General features: G+C 41.6%; 1 protein-coding gene across 2 annotated transcripts; it reads right to left on the bottom strand.

Annotated features, from left to right (window-relative positions):
- Positions 1-214: 214 nt before the first annotated feature.
- LOC133630833 (solute carrier family 12 member 9-like) lies at positions 215-19,203 on the bottom strand. 2 transcript variants are annotated; one of them, XM_062022611.1, is made up of 14 exons: positions 18,861-19,203; positions 16,827-16,961; positions 16,580-16,717; positions 16,395-16,501; positions 15,914-16,115; positions 15,658-15,765; positions 13,244-13,355; positions 12,382-12,539; positions 11,789-11,871; positions 11,470-11,594; positions 9,939-10,131; positions 9,680-9,854; positions 1,626-1,772; positions 215-1,546 (listed from the first exon to the last, which is right to left on the bottom strand). In XM_062022611.1, the coding sequence occupies exons 1-14, from the start codon at positions 19,078-19,080 to the stop codon at positions 675-677; spliced, it is 2,775 nt and encodes a 924-aa protein (XP_061878595.1). In that variant the 5' UTR covers positions 19,081-19,203; the 3' UTR covers positions 215-674. The 2 variants fall into 2 exon arrangements, with proteins under 2 accessions (XP_061878595.1, XP_061878596.1); XM_062022612.1 differs by having other exon boundaries at positions 19,030-19,179.
- Between the last annotated feature and the right edge of the window lie 909 nt (positions 19,204-20,112).

Below are 20,112 nucleotides of genomic sequence, written 5' to 3'. Positions count from 1 at the left end.
TTTGCAACGCTACAATTTGTGTCACAATATACAGTATTTATAGTACATCATATATGTATCCCAATTTTTTACTTATTCAAATTATATATTCACTCCTATTTACTCTTTCCTTTTATTTTATTTTCCATTAACATTGCTCAGGTGCTTTTCTTAAAACCAACTTAATATAAAAAACAATTTTAATCACTGAATAAGCCATCCATCCATTGCTGCATATTGTTCATTCTTTTCTCTTTATTTAGAAAATGGTGATTCTTAAACACAGGATATGAACACAATTCAGTGTAATACCGTATAGTGTCAACATGTACAAGATTTGGTGTTTAACAAATATTAGGAATATGTGAAAAAGGATAGGATTAAAATAAGATCTGCTTTTTTTCAGTCATGTTGAATAGCAAAAATGTCAGCACAAGATGTTAATGTTACAGTATTTGTGAAGCATTTAAAAACAAAACAAAAACAAACAATACTAAGATAAGTGGAAACTGCATATTAAGAGCATTCTAATATTTAGCATTTCAAATTAAACGGTGTTGACAAATCCCCTTAGGTGTCTTGATAAATTAGTGTGAAATTAAATGTAAGTAGTGGAGCAGATTCTGCTACAAGCTAAGTACCCCATGTGCAATTAGTGAAAGAGAATGGGGATGATTGCATGAGTGTGATAAAATCTAAATCTCAGTCGTAACAACAGGAGTGACTCCATGAACGAGCATCGTCGGCCCTAAGTTTCGACTCAGCAGGTCCACCTGGTGCAAGTAGGCCTGGTAGCGGCTTGTATCCGCGGGCGGGTGTGGCAAATACAGGAAGCGCACAGCAGGCTGGGGTGCTCCTTGTAGTCGAATAAAATTGTTGACGGCGTGGATGTACTCATCAGTCAGCTGAGCGGCATTGTTGGGGTATGCTTCAGTCCAATCTCCGTTCTCATCTGCCACCTTGCCCTCCCTTTTTCGGCTCAGCCAGTGCAGCGCCACCACCTTGTCCCAGGCCACCATCTGCACCTGTGCCGATATCCTGAGCTCCTTCAGCATCTTTTGAAGCTTCGCCTCTTCATCCTGCAGACTGATGCCTTCTTCTACACAGAGGAAGAGGCGAAGCCTGGCTTGGCTCCACGCACGGGTTTCATGCAGCACACAGGCCAGCTGCAGCAGAAATAGAGAGCAGATATCCACGTAGCTGCGGCTGTCAGGTCGGAGCAGATTTAAGGGCCAAACGTCGACAAATGGCCCCGCCATGCCTTGGTGAGGGCCAGCCTTTCTTGTTGAGCCTAAAACTTCTTCCCGGTTGAACTGGCTGAAATATCGAGCCAGTGTCACATTTTTGCCCATTTTGACAGCATCTGCAATCACAGACACATACTCCTCTTCCTCCAAGTCTTTGGGTCCATCAACATCACGTATATTAGGGAATAAAGGGGACTGTTTGTTTGGGCACACTGCATCCAAGCTACTGCCAGGAGACAGAATCATTTTGCCATGGAGGTGGTCTTGAGGAGAGCAGTTGTCATAGAAACCTAAGACAAGAGTATTCGGCCTCATTCCGCCTAGGGACCATTATGGAAAATTATTTTTGTAAATTTTAAATCAAGTTAATGAAATGAACAATAAAGAGACTGTACCTACCAAAGCCTGTGATGAACAGCAGATTCTGGACTCCACGTCGAACAGTCTCGGCTAGGGTGAGGTTAACAAATGCCTTAATGTTCAGATTGTCTACTAAGGTCAACCATGAATTGTACCGGCTCTGTAAAGGATCAGACGGCAACTCATCTGTCGAACCACACAAAGTCAAATGTTTGATTAAAGCTTTTTTGTCACAATGTGTTAAAACGTGCAGGTTTGAATCCAAATATTTTAACGTGCATATGTAGAGGAGCCACCTGTGCCCTGACTAGCAGAAAGGCGTGATGTCCCGTAAACAGGGTTGGTGCAAGGCAGGCATATATGAGGGGGCAGTCAGAAATGTGAAGGGGGCATCACGTGAACACACTGCTCCACCATGCTCCAGCACTTTTTTCTGTGCTTATACAATAGTAACATTACCTACTTCATAGAATTTGGTTGTTAGCTTCAGTAGGGGCCTGATTTACTAAGATCCAAATACCACGCACTAAACAAAGTGTGCAATTTTTATAAAATAGAGTGTACTATGAGTGTTGATAAATCACATTATCAATAATTATATTTGTATATTGTATATTATATTGTATTTTCGGGTGCGCTGCCAAGTGGATGGCGGTGAAAGTGGAGGCTCCGGACGGACCAATTCGGGGCAGCAGAGGCTGACTTTCGGGACGTGGAACGTCTCTACGCTGGTGGGGAAGGAGCCTGAGCTGGTGCGAGAGGTGGAGCGCTACCGGTTGGATCTGGTGGGGCTTACCTCTACGCATAGCAAGGGCTCTGAAACCACACTCTTGGACAAGGGATGGACCTTGTTCACTTCTGGAGTTGCTCAGGGTGTGAGGGCACAGGCGGGTGTGGGGATACTCACGAGTCCCCGGCTGAGTGCCTGTACGTTGGAGTTCACCCCAGTAGACAAGAGGGTCGCCTCCCTTCGCCTTAGGGTTGGAGGGGGGAAAACTCTGACTGTTGTTTGTGCATACGCACCAAACAGGAGTTCAGAGTATTCAGCCTTCTTGGATACCTTGCATGGGGTCCTGTATGGGGCGCCGGCAGGGGATTCCATAGTCTTGCTGGGGGACTTCAACGCGCACGTGGGCAATGACAGTGATACTTGGACTGGCGTGATTGGGAGGAACGGTCTCCCTGATCTGAACCTGAGTGGTGGATTGTTATTGGACTTCTGTGCTAGTCACGGACTTGCGATAACAAACACCATGTTCAAGCATAAGGATGCTCATAGGTGTACCTGGTACCAGAGCACCCTAGGCCAAAGATCAATGATCGATTTTGTAATCGTATCAGCTGATCTGAGGCCGTATGTTTTGGACACTCGGGTGAAGAGAGGGGCTGAACTGTCAACTGATCACCATCTGGTGGTGAGTTGGGTTAGATGGCGGGGGAACATCTGGACAGACCTGGCAAACCCAAGCGTGTAGTGCGGGTGAACTGGGAACGTTTGGAGGAGTCCTCTGTCCGGAAGGACTTCAACTCCCACCTCCGGCGGGACTTCTCTGCCATCCCTGTGGAGGTTGGGGACATTGAACAGGAATGGGCAATGTTCAAAGCCTCTATTGCTAAAGCTGCAGATGCGAGCTGTGGCCAGAAGGTCTTAGGTGCCTCAAGGGGCGGTAACCCTCGAACACCCTGGTGGACAGTGGTGGTCAGGGAAGCCGTCCGACTGAAGAAGGAGTCCTACCGGGGTATGTTATCCCAGGGGACTCCGGAGGCAGTTGCAAGGTACCGACGGGCCCGAAGGGCAGCGGCCGTGGCTGTGGACGAGGCTAAGCAGAGGGTGTGGGAGCAGTTCGGGGAATCCATGGAGAAGGACTATCGGGCGGCACCAAAGCTGTTCTGGAAGACCATACGGCACCTCAGGAGGGGGAAGCAGGGAACCATCCAAGCTGTGTACGGCAAGGATGGGACTTTGCTGACTTCAAGTGAGGAAGTCGTGGGGCGTTGGAAAGAGCACTTTGAGGAACTCCTGAACCCAAATACATCAGACACACCCTCCCTGATAGGAGCAGGGCCTGAGGATGATGGGGGATCGACGTCGATCTCTCGGAGTGAAGTCACTGAGGTAGTTAGACAACTCCACAGTGGCAAAGCTCCGGGGGTTGACGAGATCCGTCCATAAATGCTGAAGGCTCTGGGTGTTGATGGGCTGTCTTGGTTGATACGCCTTTTCAACATTGCGTGGAAGTCTGGGACAGTGCCGAGGGAGTGGCAGACTGGGGTGGTGGTTCCCCTTTTCAAAAAGGGGGACCAGAGGGTGTGTGCTAATTACAGGGGTATCACACTACTCAGCCTCCCTGGGAAAGTTTACGCCAAGGTACTGGAAAGGAGGGTCCGGCCGATAGTCGAACCTCAGATTCAAGAGGAGCAATGTGGATTCCGTCCTGGTCGTGGAACAACTGACCAACTCTTTACGCTTGCGGGAATCCTGGAGAGGGCCTGGGAGTATGCCTATCCAGTCTACATGTGTTTTGTGGATTTGGAGAAGGCGTATGACCGCGTCCCTCGGGAGTTCTTGTGGGAGGTGCTGAGGGAGTACGGAGTGAGGGGAACCCTGTTGAGGGCCATCCAATCTCTGTACAACCAAAGCGAGAGTTGTGTCCGGGTGCTTGGATGTAAGTCGGATCCGTTTCCAGTGGGGGTTGGTCTCCGCCAGGGCTGCGCTCTGTCACCTATCCTGTTTGTGATTTTCATGGACAGGATTTCTAGGCGGAGTCGTGGCCATGGCGGAGAGGGTATACGTCTCGGGGGGCTAAAGGTTGCGTCACTGCTGTTTGCAGATGATGTGGTCCTGATGGCACCTTCGGTTCGTGACCTTCAGCTCTCACTGGATCGGTTCGCAGCCGAGTGTTCAGCGGCTGGAATGAGGATCAGCATCTCCAAATCTGAGGCCATGGTTCTCAGCAGGAAACCGATGGTTTGTACAGTCCGGGTAGGGGACAGGACTCTGTCCCAGGTGGAGGAGTTTAAGTATCTCGGGGTCTTGTTCACGAGTGAGGGAAAGATGGAGAAGGAAATCAGCCGGAGAATCGGAGCAGCTGGGGCAGTATTGCAGTCTCTCTGCCGCACTGTTGTGACGAAACGGGAGCTGAGCCAGAAGGCAAAGCTCTCGGTCTACCGAGCTATCTACATTCCTACTCTCACCTATGGTCATGAAGTGTGGGTAATGACCGAAAGAATAAGATCGCGGATACAAGCGGCCGAAATGAGTTTCCTCAGAAGGGTGGCTGGCATCTCCCTTAGAGATAGGGTGAGAAGTGCAGTCACCCGAGAGAGACTCGGAGTAGAGCCGCTGCTCCTTCGCTTGGAAAGGAGCCAGCTTAGGTGGTTCGGGCATCTCGTGCGGATGCCTCACGAGCGTCTCCCTAGGGAGGTCCTCGTTGCACGTCCCACTGGGAGGAGGCCCCGCGGCAGGCCAAGGACCAGATGGGGGGATTACATCTCCTCTCTGGCCTGGGAACGCTTCGGGATTCCCCAGGAGGAAGTCGCAAATGTTGCTCTGGAGAGGGAAGTCTGGGGGTCTCTGCTGGAGCTGCTGTCCCCGCGACCCGATTCCGGATAAGCGGTTGAAGATGGATGGATGGATGGATATTTGTATTTTCTCCTCCGAGTATTGTGGGCATTTTACATCTGTATATATTTTGCATTTTAATGACGACAGATGCAAAATAGATTGCATGCCTTATTCTGTTCACTTAAGAGACCCAATCCACTTTGCACACGTGTAGATCATCAGCTTGGCACGTGTTTTAGTAAACGCAAACCTTTAGTAAATCAGGACCTGTGTGCCCAACTCCAACCTGGAGAAGAGGATTGCACTTTGTCAGGCCTCTACCTTCACACCTGTACAACTTTGGTGTCCCAGCTGAAGACTAAGCTCCTGCTGGTAGCTCTTAACCACAAGTAGGTGGCAATTTATCAAAACTAAAGAAACAAAAGTAAAATAAATGAAATAAAGTATCCTTCATCCACATGTTATCAATCATCACAACATTTAACTTGATGGCCTAATTCTTAAACTGAATTTAACTTTATTAGGACGTCACACAGTCAATATTTACAAAACTGTAAAGTACAGTAGTATTATGAATACTACAAAAACATTCATCTCAAACTAGTTTATCATCAGGTCAGCTGCATCATGCCTCAAAGGCTCTGCATTCCCCACTCATTCCCTTAGACAGAAACTTTACAATGTCTAGAGCAGGGGTGGGCAATTAATTTTTACCGGGGGCCGCATGAGCAACCCGAGCACTGCTGGAGGGCCACACCGACAATATTTCAATTAAATTTTGCTCAAATTATTTTTGATATACCGTAAGATGGATAATAATAATAATAATAATATTTTCATTTAACCTAACTTATCTTTATACAAAAGCAGATGGCTTTTGATGGTTTTATTTTTAACACTTTCTTACACAACACTTCCTGATGTATATTACAATACAAAAATTTTAATTTCTGTCACTTTATCCTGCATCCTCTTTGTTGTGAACGTAGCACGCCTGTAAGGTGATTGGCGAAGAAGGAAGAAGCGTTGCTGTTGCGGAAATGAGGAGTGAGGATTGGTTTTCCTTTTGGAAAGAACGAGATAAGTTGAGCTGTGTTAGTATAGCTTGCTCAATAAAAGTTTAAAAAGAGCATCAGACTTGGTGTGCACTTCTTCTGGACGCTACGATTGATGTCAGAAGTGGGATGAAATGCCTCCCAGTTCGCCTTGCCATCAAACCTGGGAGTCTTCATTGAGAGCGGAATTCCCCCCGTGGCAAGCAGCGTGGCTGCACCTGTAAACCTGTCTCTCTCTCTCTCTCTCTCTGTCTCTCTCTCTCTGTCTCTCTCTCTCTTTGCGGCGAGCTCCTCACGTGGCACGTACCTCCCGATGACGTAGCACACAAACAGTGCAGTATGCACAAAGTTTTACTTCTGACACCAATTGTAGCGTCCAGAAGAAGTGCACACTAAGTCTGACGCTCTTTTTAAACTTTTATTGAGCAAGCTATACTAACACAGCTCAACTTATCTCGTTCCTTCCACACGCACGTCTCCTCACTCATTTAAGCAACTCAAGAAGACAACATCAACTTCAGCAGGTCGGTACACTATATTCTTTAAACAGAGCAACATGTGTACCACAAATAAGCACACGGCTTTACCTTTACTTGGCAGTCCATGTCTTGTTGAAAACACGCCATTAGTCATCAACTTTTCTCTTTTTAGCGTCTCGGGGATAACCGGGCATCACTTGTCGCTGTGCGCCTTCCCTCACAGGACATACGCACATATAACACTTTTCAAAATAAAAGCAGCACAGTTGTATTGCACGCACGACAAAGACGTTTTTTAAAATTTATTTTGTAATTTGTGATTGCAGCTGCGCGCACGAGCATACGTCCACACGGAAGTAATACAAATAACGCTTTTCAAAACAAAAGCAGCACCGTTGTATTGCACACTCGAAATAGATACTTTTTTAAATGTATTTTGTAATTTATAATTGGCCTCACGCGGGCCGGACAGGGACGTACAAAGGGCCGGATGCGGCCCGCGGGCCGCAGAATGCCCAGGTCTGGTCTAGAGTGTAGGCAGTGCGGTTATGTTTTTTTTACCTAGTTGTGTTTTACTGTACCAAGTAACAGGGAGTCAACAGTTCCTCCTGTTCTTTTAAACTAATTATTTCATTGTGTACTCTGACCTGTAAGCATGGAGATGTTCACATTGACACAAATAATTGTAGCCTACATATTCGTTTTCATCACCGTTTAAACAGGAATAGCAACTGATAGCTCTTTTCGATGAAACGGCTCGTTTCTACAGAACACCAAGCAGCAAATACACACAGCTTTAACTTACAGTCTAGATGTGCTGATTGATGGCTCGCCTGCTAAAATAGGTCAGGTTCTTCACTTTTCCCTGGGTGTTCACATATTACGATGTAGAAAGTGTTAAATCATCACCTTTTTGTTTTGGCGCCGCCGTTGAGAAATTCAACTTCCTCATTTCACAATGAAAAGCATCTGATTGGCTCACCCGGAGTAATCCCCACCCACTCTCATATTGTACACGATTAAAGAACTCTGATTGGATATATTCCAAAATTTGTCACACCCATTTACAAGACAAAATTAAATATGAATAGATTTTGTTTGACAACTTTTTGTTTAAATTTCAATTCGTCGACACTGCTTAACGGAGGTCTGAGTAGAGGGCTGTACGTGTCTGTGTGCGCGCGGACTCGCGTAGCCTGACACAGGTGATTGACAGAAAAGAGGGGAGATGACATACTAGTGTTGTAGCGTGTCCCTTTTTCAGCAGATTTTTCCACTACCGCGGATAATTTTGTTAATTTGTAATATATACATTTGTGGATACATTATAATGTACAAACCCCGTTTCCATATGAGTTGGGAAATTGTGTTAGATGTAAATATAAACGGAATACAATGATTTGCAAATAATTTTCAACCCATATTCAGTTGAATATGCTACAAAGACAACATATTTGATGTTCAAACTGATAAACTTTTTTTTTGTTGCAAATAATCATTAACTTTAGAATGTGATGCCAGCAACACGTGACAAAGAAGTTGGGAAAGGTGGCAATAAATACTGATAAAGTTGAGGAATGCTCATCAAACACTTATTTGGAACATCCTACAGGTGAACAGGCAAACTGGGAACAGGTGGGTGCCATGATTGGGTATAAAAGTAGATTATATGAAATGCTCAGTCATTCACAAACAAGGATGGGGTGAGGGTCACCACTTTGTCAACAAATGTGAGCAAATTGTTGAACAGTTTAAGAAAAACCTATCTCAACCAGTTATTGCAAGGAATTTAGGGATTTCACCATCTACGGTCCGTAATATAATCAAAGGGTTCAGAGAATGTGGAGAAATCACTGCACGTAAGCAGCTAAGCCAGTGACTTTCGATCCCTCAGGCTGTACTGCATCAACAAGCGACAGTGTGTAAAGGATATCACCACATGGCCTCAGGAACACTTCAAAAACCCACTGTCAGTAACTACAGTTGGTCGCTACATCTGTAAGTGCAAGTTAAAACTCTACTATGCAAGGCGAAAACCGTTTATCAACAACACCCAGAAACGCTGTCGGCTTCGCTGGGCCTGAGCTCATCTAAGATGGACTGATACAAAATGGAAAAGTGTTCTGTGGTCTGACGAGTCTCCATTTCAAATTGTTTTTGGAAACTGTGGACGTTGTGTCCTCCGGACCAAAGAGGAAAAGAACCATCCAGATTTTTATAGGCGCTAAGTTGAAAAGCCAGCATCTGTGATGGTAAGGGGGTTTATTAGTGCCCAAGACATGGGTAACTTACACATCTGTGAAGGCGCCATTAATGCTGAAAGGTACATACAGGTTTTGGAGCAATATATGTTGCCATCCAAGCAACGTTACCATGGACACCCCTGCTTATTTCAGCAAGACAATGCCAAGCCACGTGTTACATCAACGTGGCTTCATAGTAAAAGAGTGCGGGTACTAGACTGGCCTGCCTGTAGTCCAGACCTGTCTCCCATTGAAAATGTGTGGCGCATTATGAAGCCTAAAATACCACAACGGAGACCCCCGGACTGTTGAACAACTTAAGCTGTACAACAAGCAAGAATGGGAAATAATTCCACCTGGGAAGCTTAAAAAATGTGTCTCCTCAGTTCCCAAACGTTTACTGAGTGTTGTTAAAAGGAAAGGCCATGTAACACAGTGGTGAACATGCCCTTTCCCAACTACTTTGGCACGTGTTGCAGCCATGAAATTCTAAGTTAATTATTATTTGCAAAAAAAAAAAAAAGTTTATGAGTTTGAACATCAAATATCTTGTCTTTGTAGTGCATTCAATTGAATATGGGTTGAAAAGGATTTGCAAATCATTGTATTCCGTTTATATTTACATCTAACACAATTTCCCAACTCATATGGAAACGGGGTTTGTACCTTCTCAACTTCAAACAGTTTGTTTTGAGGGGGCAAGACATTTAAGGGGGCTCTGCCCCCTCTTGCCCCTAGTGTAAATACTTACCAAGTAATCCTAGCTTCACATGACCCAGGACGTAGAGCCCACTCTTCTTTAAGTCATTTATGAATGTTAGCAGGCCAACACAGCTGCGAGGGTTTGCCACCATTAGAAGCACCTGAGGCCTCCAGAACTTAACATGGTCCTTACGCACATCCAACATTAAGAGGTACTTGCGGACCTGAGAAAACACAAGTAGGGGGTGGAATCCTGCATAATGTTATTTCATTACGAATTGAGGTTGTGTGTGTGTGTGTGTGTGTACCTGGTGGAAGATGAGTGCTTGACTAATGTAGCCCCAGTTGCTGGTGGGGCCCAAGTAATGAATCACCATTAGGAGCAGCAGCATAAATGCTATGCTGGCGAAAGCATAAATGGCACTGATCAGGAACATCATGACCAAGCAGCCAAGAATGCCCAGCGTGCAGGTGTGCCACGTGAAACATCGAAATGAGGGTCTTAATTCGAGAAAAACAAAAGGAAAGCATGTAAATTACATTTTCTAGAGCAAAATCATAGGAGGGGATAAACTCCTTTATCCCACAATGGGTACATTACAGAATGTGGTTTAAGCGCAGATTTAAAGAGTCCACAACAAATTATTAAAAGTAGCGCTAAAATCATGAAAGTGCTACCCCTCCCTCGTTGCGCAGTCCCGAATGGGGTTTAAACCAAAAAGGTATAAAGCAAAAAAACAAGAGAGAAACATTGAAGAACACAAGAGCAGCTGCAACCAGTTGCCACAAGCGCTGTTTTTTCAAACAGCAACAAAAGTAAAATGCAATAAAAAAAAAATTAAAACATTTTTGATAATACTCTACATACTTATTGCATACATACGATTGCACCATGCATAGATAAAGGATAAAACAAAATCATTCAATATTCTTGAGTGTTCACTAGTGTTCCCAAGTTTGAATTATTGTGTGGCAATATGGGGAAAAAAATCATAAACAAATCTAATTTCACTCACTAATTATACTGCTAACAAGGGCAGTTTGGATAATATACTGTATATTGCTGGTTATAAGGCACATGGAGGAAGAGGAATGCTCATAAGCAAGGTTGCCAATATAATTGATCCTGAATTCACTTTTTCTTTTTTTTTAATGAATTTATTAATCAATTCAACAAAACAATACACAACAATACCATAACAATGCAATCCAATTCCAAAACCAAACCCGACCCAGCAACATTCAGAATAGCAATAAACAGAGCAACTGAGGACACACAAACACGACACGGAACAATCTAAAAGTAGTGAAACTAAAATGAATTCACTTTTTGTAAAAAGAGGCATTATCTATAATGCATTTATTTTTTCATTACAATGTTTCTGTCAGTTGTAACTCCAGTACCTATTTATTATTTGAATTATTTATATAATATATTTTGTTATCATATGTTACTTATTACAATACAAAGTTTCTGTAAATGTGTGCTCCTTCATTTTGTATGAGTAGGCTTTCTACAAAATGTATGAACTTTACTATTACACATTATCTGTGCCATACAAAGTTCACTTTGATTAGTGTACCCCTTATAAGAAAATAGGAACATGTTAACCTTGAGATGTGAAAAAACTATCAGTCACTGCAAAGACATGGACTATGAGTAGGCTTTAAAAAAATTCTGCTTCTTCTTACTCCTTTTCGGGCAAGTTGAACTGTGCAGGTATAAACATGTGATGTACTTCCGTGAAACTTTGAGGCATGTTCAAAATAAACCATTACAAAAAACAGCTACATTATGTCATGTGCCAGTTGAAATAATGGCTAGATTCTTTACCATACCTAAAGTTTGGCGCTGATGCCCACTCCAAAGCCAAACAAGCCAGGTTCACAGCAGCATACACCAACAAGAAGAAGATGGTCACAATGCCAGCAATGGTGTTCAATTTCCCAGCAAACAGCACCATCTAGCGGCAAACAATTAATCATTTTCTTGCATAGTTTATAAGTAGATTTATATAGCATTATTCTTAGCAGGCACACAGAAACAGTGGACAACTACTTATAACACTAAATTAAGTATGTTATATTATATATCATTACAGTTTTAAGTATTTTGTTTGGAGCTATGCTATGATGAACGAGTAGTGCAACCTTCTACCTGTACAAGCAACCAGGAGACAAGCACCGAGGCCCAGGGGTTACCACTGGGGGATGTCTTCCTTGTGAGAGCCAGGACACCACCTGCAGCATTTAATAAAAAAACAAAAAACAGTTAAACACAAAGTTGCTTTTCCTGGTTCTTAATCAGATAAACAACTGAGTCATCGGGCACTGGTGCTTAAACAAAACACACGCTGATAGGGTTTGTGTCTCTGCAGAGAAAGTCAACACTGCAGGCCATCTGTTTTGAAATGCCGCTATTCAAATGAACATGCCTCACTCAGGAAAACTAAGACAAAATTAATAAGAGTTAATTTTCTTGCACTTCTCACATATTCAGACGTTCAGATGTCTGGCTGATAAATTGCTGACTCAGCAAGGGTAGACATTGTAGCTATGAACCTAGCTGGAGGACAAAATACATAATTTAATAGTGAGCATGACCTTAGCTATTTCCATGAGTCATTTCATCCTTTCACGTTAAAGAAAACTGCCAGGAGATTAATCAACTACAGTAATATCATTAGCTGATATTTAGTATGGCGAACTAAAGCATGAAGTTGATGAACAAATACAAACAGGTTGTCTCACCAAACAGGTCATCTTTGGAGAGGGCGTACAGGATCCTGGAGGCTCCTATGAGATTACTCATGGCAGCGGACATGGCCGAGGAGTAAATACCGACTGTGACAAGAGGCGGCCAAATGTTGATGACACCCATGAAGCTGTAGTCTCTTTGAAGAAGGCGACTAAAGATAAAGGATAAAATTCCCAAGATGAAATTAATACTGGGTCTTTTTTTTGTTGTTTAGGCGCACTCCCAATATGTAAAATATTTTAAATTCAGTCTGAATGGCATTTTTTCTAATGAAGATATTTTTGGGGGAATTTAGGATTAATTTTATTTTGGTATATAGAATATCCTATTCACAAGTCAAATTCATTGTTTGCTAAAACATACTTGGCAGATAATTCTGATTCTGATATCTGGGTAGCAGTGGCAACCATCTCAGCTGTTGCCCCCTTCCAACTCCACTGGGGGGACCCAGAGGCATTCCCAGGTCTGCTTTGAGTCCCAAATGGAGAAACATGTATGGGTGGGTGGGTGATTTTGAAGTTGCATTAATGTACACAGGCACACAAAGGATGCCGGCACTTTAACAAACATGCCCTCTGAAATAACGGAGGCTTTATGAATGTGATGAATTAAAATGTCAAACACTTCTGACTCAATCTTCTTAACACTCCTGCGCTCTCCTGGGGAGGAGCTGAGTATCATTCTGAAAGGTTAAATTATCTTCAATCAGGGACATGTTTTACCTTCCAGTCATTGACACTGATGACATAACCCTCAGGCAATATCATTCCTTATAAGGACTTAGGGAATTTTGCGTCTTAATACTAAAATACAACAACGTTGTCACCACAGTGATTGTGTATATGTGTGTCTAACCGTTCACAAGAGGATGCAGCCAGCAGACCTAGCAGGTTGTATGTGATGAAAGTTGTTAAAACAGCGGCTAAGGTTCCTCTGGGGATGGAATAGCCAGGGTTTTTCAAGTCACCTGGGGACAACATAATAGGAGGCATCACTATCAAACCTCTTCTATTGACACATTGTCACACACAGACAGCTCCTCAGATCTCACTCAGGATACGGTGAATGCTCTAATTATAGCCGGGTTGTTTATTTACCTGCACTACAAAAAAGGTCTGTACCTTAATTAGAGGCAGGCTATAATTGGACATAGGCTCATATACAGTACAGGCCAAAAGTTTGGACACCTTCTCATTCAATGTGTTTTCTTTATTTTCATGACTATTTACAGTGTAGATTGTCACTGAAGGTGTAAAAACTATGAATGAACACACGTGGAGTTATGTAGTTAAAAAAAGGTAAAATAACTGAAAACATGTTTAATATTCTAGTTTCTTCAAAATAGCCACCCTTTGCCCTGATTACTGCTTTGTACCCTCTTGGCATTCTCTCGATGAGCTTCAAGGGGTAGTCACCTGAAATGGTTTTCACTTCACAGGTGTGCCTTATCAGGGTTGATTAGTGGAATTTCTTGCTTTATCAATGGGGTTGGGAACATCAGTTGTGTTGTGAAAGAGAAGGTGTGTCCAAACTTCAGGCCTGTACTCTATATAATAAGTTAATTTTTTAACTTTAGTAACGTGTATTTCTAACATAGTGGCAATCTATTTGTGGTGGCGGAGGCGTGGCTGAGGTGGTGTCAATAGGTAGTATTCACTGGACGTCACGTCCAGCTCATTAACTATGCGAAACTTGAAGTGGTGGGCTCGCGAGTGTCTGTTGTCAAAGCGTTCTAGGCGGCATTTTGCTTTTCTCAAAGAAAAATGTCCTATGCTTGCGTTGTTTCAGCATGTTGGAACCATTCAAAACGCGAAAAGGATAAAAGTTTATTTTGAGTTCTTCTATAGGGTAATCAAGCAGGGTGAAAAATGTCAAGATTTTAAGAAAAACTACGAAAAAAGTGGCACACACTCACGTCCAAGAGAGCAAATTGAGTCGAAAAACGCACAAGTTTGCAGTGATCCCTTTGTTAAAAATTGATTTGATTTCCTTTAACATTTACTACTTCCCATTTAGGTATTCTCTTGATAACATTTGTCTTTTGTCTTGTTTCAGAGTTTTTAAAAACTGATTTTTGCTACGAGTGTTTCATAAAGCACCAACTGGGGGAGTTTATATAATAAAGTAAATGTGAGCTTTTACCAAAGGCAGCAATCATAAATGAAGCTTTCAGCACTTACGATGTTGACTTCTATAGTTATATTTTGATAAAGACGGGAAAAAAACACTCTCACTCAAACGGCGCGTGCAACAAAAATGGCTGTAGACAAAGTTAAATTATAAATGCAACCTCACCCGAGCAGAAATTATGCATGATTTAACCGGGAGAGTCTTGATACCAATTTCCTTGAACCAGCCACACACAAAGAAAGCGTAGATGTCCATGTTTTTCCAAGTTTTCATATGTTTTGTCACGTACAATGATGTCTGGAGAACCAGATAGTTCGACAAGTCTGCGAACGCGACAGACAGATAATCCTTGAGATCGCTCGACAAATCTTTTTTTGATAACGTACAATAAAAGGATAGATTATATTGCATAGTTTCATGTTATAATCTTATCTGCTTTTAATGCTAAGAGCTAGGCCCCTTGCATACTCAGTTTGCACTGTTTGCTACACAGTAGCAATGTTGGTTTGGTGGCCCACCACTTTGTTTACTTCCGTTCAAAAGTCACGTGATGGAATACAATCCATGTCATATATAATTTACATAATTGGGTAAGACATGCCTTTAAAAAAAAATGTTTACATTCATTTCAGGACAAATGTGTTATTAGTTCCAACATATCTATTTTGTTACATTATATCGTTTCGCTGTATTTTTCCAAAGATGCCAAATTAACTACTACAATGTAAAAACTGTCTGCCTTTTGTACACTTTGTTTTTTTACAAATATTCTTCCCTACCTGAATGTTGGAATTTAGTTTGACAGATAAGTAAACAGTCCTTTAAATTAGAGATGAAAAAAAACTTCCAACTTGAGGTTGTTTGATATTTTTACAGTAACTCCATTGTGGAGACTAAGCACAAAAGAGAAAGAACAGAGTAAATATTTCTTTCTTTAGTTTATTTAGAACATGAACACACCAATGATACATTTGTCTAAACCGGAAAAAACCCCAATGCAACCATACAGAAAAAAGGTTGGCTCGAGACCCAACGGTTGAGCCAGTTGACAGCCTAGCATCAGCAGGCATTGTGATCGGTTTAAACTTGCACAAACGCTTAACAAATTATATTTTAACTTGTGTAGAGGACTATCTTACCAGACATGTTGGATCCTGCCATGATTCCTGTGCAACCGTTGAACATGACTGCAAACACTGTGGCAAAACTCATCATTGTCCCAGTGGTGTAGTCAACGGTGTAACTGGCTACAAGGAAACAAAAAAGAAGACTTATACAGGTGTTGTGGAGCTAGAAACTAAAAAAAAAAGTATTGTACTTTATCGTATTTTGTTTGTACAGATTTACTTAATGGAAACCTAGGCCATTCAACATCACAACAATGCAAAGACGTACACCGTAGGTTGCCATCCAAGGTATGGAGTCGGAGGCCAGTATAGTTGGCGGTGGCGTGGGTGGAGTCGTTTATAGCAGAGGTTTCTGGAAGTGTGATTATTCTGGGCCCCACGATGCAAAAACTGCTAAAGATGGATGCCAAGACTGTTGTGACGATAAGAAAGATGATAAAAGCGGCTTTGGCGTAAATATGGGCGCCTACCTGTAAAAAACAACAGTGTAGCTATAAAAAAAAAAACAGGCTCTAAAACATGATTAATAACAGCGCAAGGTATCAATAACATGTTTAGGGCTTTTTTATGGTTGCATTCATTATATGCAGTTTGACATTTTTGACATTTTTTCATGGGCCTTGGAACATCACCCCCATTGTATTTTGATTTCACTTAATTTCTATGGGAAGGGGGTGCTTTGAATAGTGTTCTTTAAGTTTACAATAAAATGACAATGAGTGACAAATCAATTGACAAGCCATTCTCACCAAGCAGACAATGAAACAAATGAAGAGCAGGATTGTGCCATAGAGCAAAGACCACCAGTATCCGGAAGGCAATACCCGATAAGAGCCTCCAACAACTGCTACACTCTCTGAAACAAACCAAAAAATGAGTTAGACACAATCGTACGTGCATCAAGACGTGACTAGAATTTGCTCGGTCCACCAACCCTCTGGGACGCCAAAAGCAGAAATGATGGCTTCAACCAGACCCAAAACATAAAGAGCACTGCCGCACACATTGGCTAAGAAGAACATGATTCCAATGCTCCCGCCAAACTCTGGACCCAGTGCTCGACTGATCATGTCTGGAGGTTCTTCTTAAGGAACCTTTTTCATGCAAACCACATTAAACACCATAGTACTGAGTAAAGCGACTCATAACAATTTGTAGTAAGGATGACCAAAGAAAGATACAGTAGGCACCTCCTGCATCTAAAGCACCATTAGTTGAGATGGCACAGACAGAAAGGACAGTCATTGTGATGATGATGTAGGCCACTAAGAACATGGCGATGGACTGATAGAGTCCTGCTTGACCCACAACAAATCCTGTAACAAGAGAGAACAAGTTTGGCTGTTAAATTGATTTATTTTGGCGCAATATAAAACAAAATCCTGTAGAATTAACATGTTTTTCTGAAACATTCATTGATTATACTAATCTTTTTATATAAAAAGTCCTGGATGTAGCCTACAAAAGTATCAGTCGCTTAAAAATGACTATGTACCCAAATGTAATCCAAAAAACCCCTCTTTCTACCTTTAAAAACACAATACATGGATACAAAGTACAAAGAACCATGATGAACATTCTGAATTTATTCCATCCATCCATTCATTTTCTAGATAATCTTATTTATCTCACCATGTGAAATATAACTTAATTCAGTAATTATTATTTATTTATTTTTAATGTTATTAGTTATGGAGTATATTGAGAATAAATTGAGAACAGAAATTGAACAAAAGTTTTTGCAACTGCTATGTAAAGGAAAAGGGGTAGGATTAAATAAGCTCTGCTTCTTCCTACTCCTTTTCGAACATGTTGAACAGAGAAACTGGAAATTGTGATGTATCATGTTGTATGCATGCATGTTCCAAATAAACACAAACTCAATCATTACTCTTGCCCACAAAACATGCCACATGGTTACTATTTTGGGAAAAACTGTTCTATTTAAGCTAGGGGTATCAAACGTATGGCCCGAGGGCCGGATCAGGCCCGCAACAGGTTTTATCCGGCCCGCGGGATGAGTTTGCTAAGTATAAAAATTAACATGAAAATTTTGAATGGAAGAAACAGCTGTTCTAAATGTGTCCACTGGATATCGCAACAGCAATTCTTTGTATATTTGTAGATGATGCTACATATGTACAAAATAAACCACATGATGTACATCAGTTGAGGAAAATGGTCAAACTACATAAACAACATCCTGTAATTTGATTTTGATATATTTTTTTATCTTGATAGACACCAATGAGTTGGCTGATGAACATTATCACTTAATTTATTCAGAAAATATAAATAACGACAAATAAATGATTAACCGCAACATGTAAGTGTAAAAAAACAACAACTAACATTATGATTTGTGCTTGTTCTATTTTTAAACAAAGAACAATCTGAAATTGTCTTCATTTTTAAGTTATTCACCAGTCCCGCCCACTTGGGAGTAGATTTTTCTCCATGTGGCCCCCGACCTAAAATGAGTTTGACACACCTGATTTAAACAGATAAACCCCTAAAAAAAATTACATCACTCAAAAGCCTATTTGAAATACAACCGATTTTATTTTTGTTGTATTTTCACATTTTAAACATAGTCGTAGTAATGCTTGTCCCTTCCAGAGGACAACAATACATTACTGGGTCTCAGGAAGAAATACATTTGTAAACTAAGTAACACATTTTTCACGTGGCATAAATGAACAATAAATAATGAGGGTGGCATGATTGTAAAATGGATAACATATTTAGACAACTTTTGGGGTTAAATCACCAAAAATGATTCCCGGGCGCGGCCACCGCTGCTGCCCACTGCTCCCCTCACCTCCCAGGGGGTGTTTAAGGGTGATGGGTCAAATGCAGAGAATAATTTCGCCACACCTAGTGTGTGTGTGACAATTTTGGTACTTTAACTATAACTTAAGTTAAGACAATAATTAACCATATGGATGAGTCCCCTGACCATCTTGCTACCATTAGTCCCCTGGCCATGTGGTTACCATTAGTCCCCTGACCATCTTGCTACCATGAGTCCCCTGACCATCTTGCTACCATGAGTCCCCTGACCATCTTGCTACCATGAGTCCCCTGACCATCTTGCTACCATGAGTCCCCTGACCATCTTGCTACCATGAGTCCCCTGGCCATGTGGTTAGCATCTACCATTTGTTTGCCAATGAATGATGAACCGGTAGAAGACACATGTTCCTCTTACTTACCAATTCGCAGGAACACGACAACGCTAAACATAGACAGCAAAGTTGGAATAACAACCCCGAGAAGTACACCAAGTTTTCGGGTGGTTTTGATGATGGCGGTGGGGGTAGACCGAGGAACGTGGTGCTCCCCGGCCCACTTGGCTTTCCTGTTTGCGGCTACATTATTCACCTCCGGGCTGGTGGTGAGTCGGTAGTTTAGAAGTGGAGCCTTTTCAGACATTGGTCGAATAATTTCCTGTCCTGTCCCAAAGTTACTAAAAAACAGAGTGAATGCTAATCGAGCTGCTCTGGTGGGACTGTTAAGTTTCTCATTTGCATTTAGCTAATTGATCTCACCTCGAGAGGTGGGCGCATCGATCCAATTGTCGATGTCGTCGACACCAGGGCAGTATTGGCATTGGATCGATACTATTGGGATAATAGCGATATTTTTCAGTTATTTGGTATGACTTGTTTTACAAATGTGTTTTTTGTTTCGGTGTTAAAAAATCTAAATATAATTATTATTTCCTTTTTTTCCTGTATTGTTTAAAAAATGCTCTTGAGCTACAAAAATGTTTTCGGTTATTAAAAATTCAAAATAATGATGTCAAAGCATAGGGATATGACACCACCTTATGGAATGTTTACAATAAAAACACACAAATAAAATGACAGTCAATATTTCAGAATAATTTAAATACCACATCTTAACTTATAACTGCTTCCAGCGATTGTTTCTTTGATTAAAAAACAGTTAAAAAATGAACTATATTAACGAGCAGGGACGTGCACATGATTATAGAGGGGCAGGGGCTCAAAGTCAGAAAAGGGCAGGAATTGTTTTTTTGGTCCTTTACACAATATGGAAATGAATGTCAAATTAAATTTGATAATAGGAAGCTAACTACTTAGATGTGTGTCCTTTGTAGGTAAAAGTGATTGCCATTTCTTTTGTGTCAACAAATGATGGTCATAATGAGTTAATTCACATTATCATAGGCTTGGAAGACATGAAAAGCAACAAAACACTGGTTTATTATTAGGCTATTTATTGTTAAAGATAAGCACGTTAATATTGAACATTGAACAGTGCAACATGAACTTTGAAAAAAAATACAAAAATAAATACCCAAATGGAAAAAACTTCAATGTGAAAATCTGTCCTTCTTCCCTTAACTTGATGAAAACTCCATCAAGTTGTAACTTATGGTCTTTCTCACTTAATGCTCAGACTAAACAACTGAAACGCAATACAGGGCCAAAAATATGG

The sequence above is a fragment of the Entelurus aequoreus genome, linkage group LG16, assembly GCF_033978785.1.
Source record: "Entelurus aequoreus isolate RoL-2023_Sb linkage group LG16, RoL_Eaeq_v1.1, whole genome shotgun sequence".
In the NCBI taxonomy this organism is placed as follows: Eukaryota; Metazoa; Chordata; class Actinopteri; order Syngnathiformes; family Syngnathidae; genus Entelurus; species Entelurus aequoreus.
The sequence above is the reverse complement of the archived record's forward strand: the minus strand, read 5'-3'. Positions and strand labels throughout refer to the sequence as shown.

Coding starts and splice junctions, on each gene's coding strand:
- LOC133630833 (XM_062022611.1), bottom strand. CDS start 19,080: ATGTCTGAAAAGGCTCCACTTCTAAACTACCGACTCACCACCAGCCCG. Junction 16,718..16,826: donor AGATGCAGGAGGTGCCTACT/GTATCTTTCTTT, acceptor AAGAACCTCCAG/ACATGATCAGTCGAGCACTG. Junction 16,502..16,579: donor TGCTTTTGGCGTCCCAGAGG/GTTGGTGGACCG, acceptor GGTTTGTTTCAG/AGAGTGTAGCAGTTGTTGGA.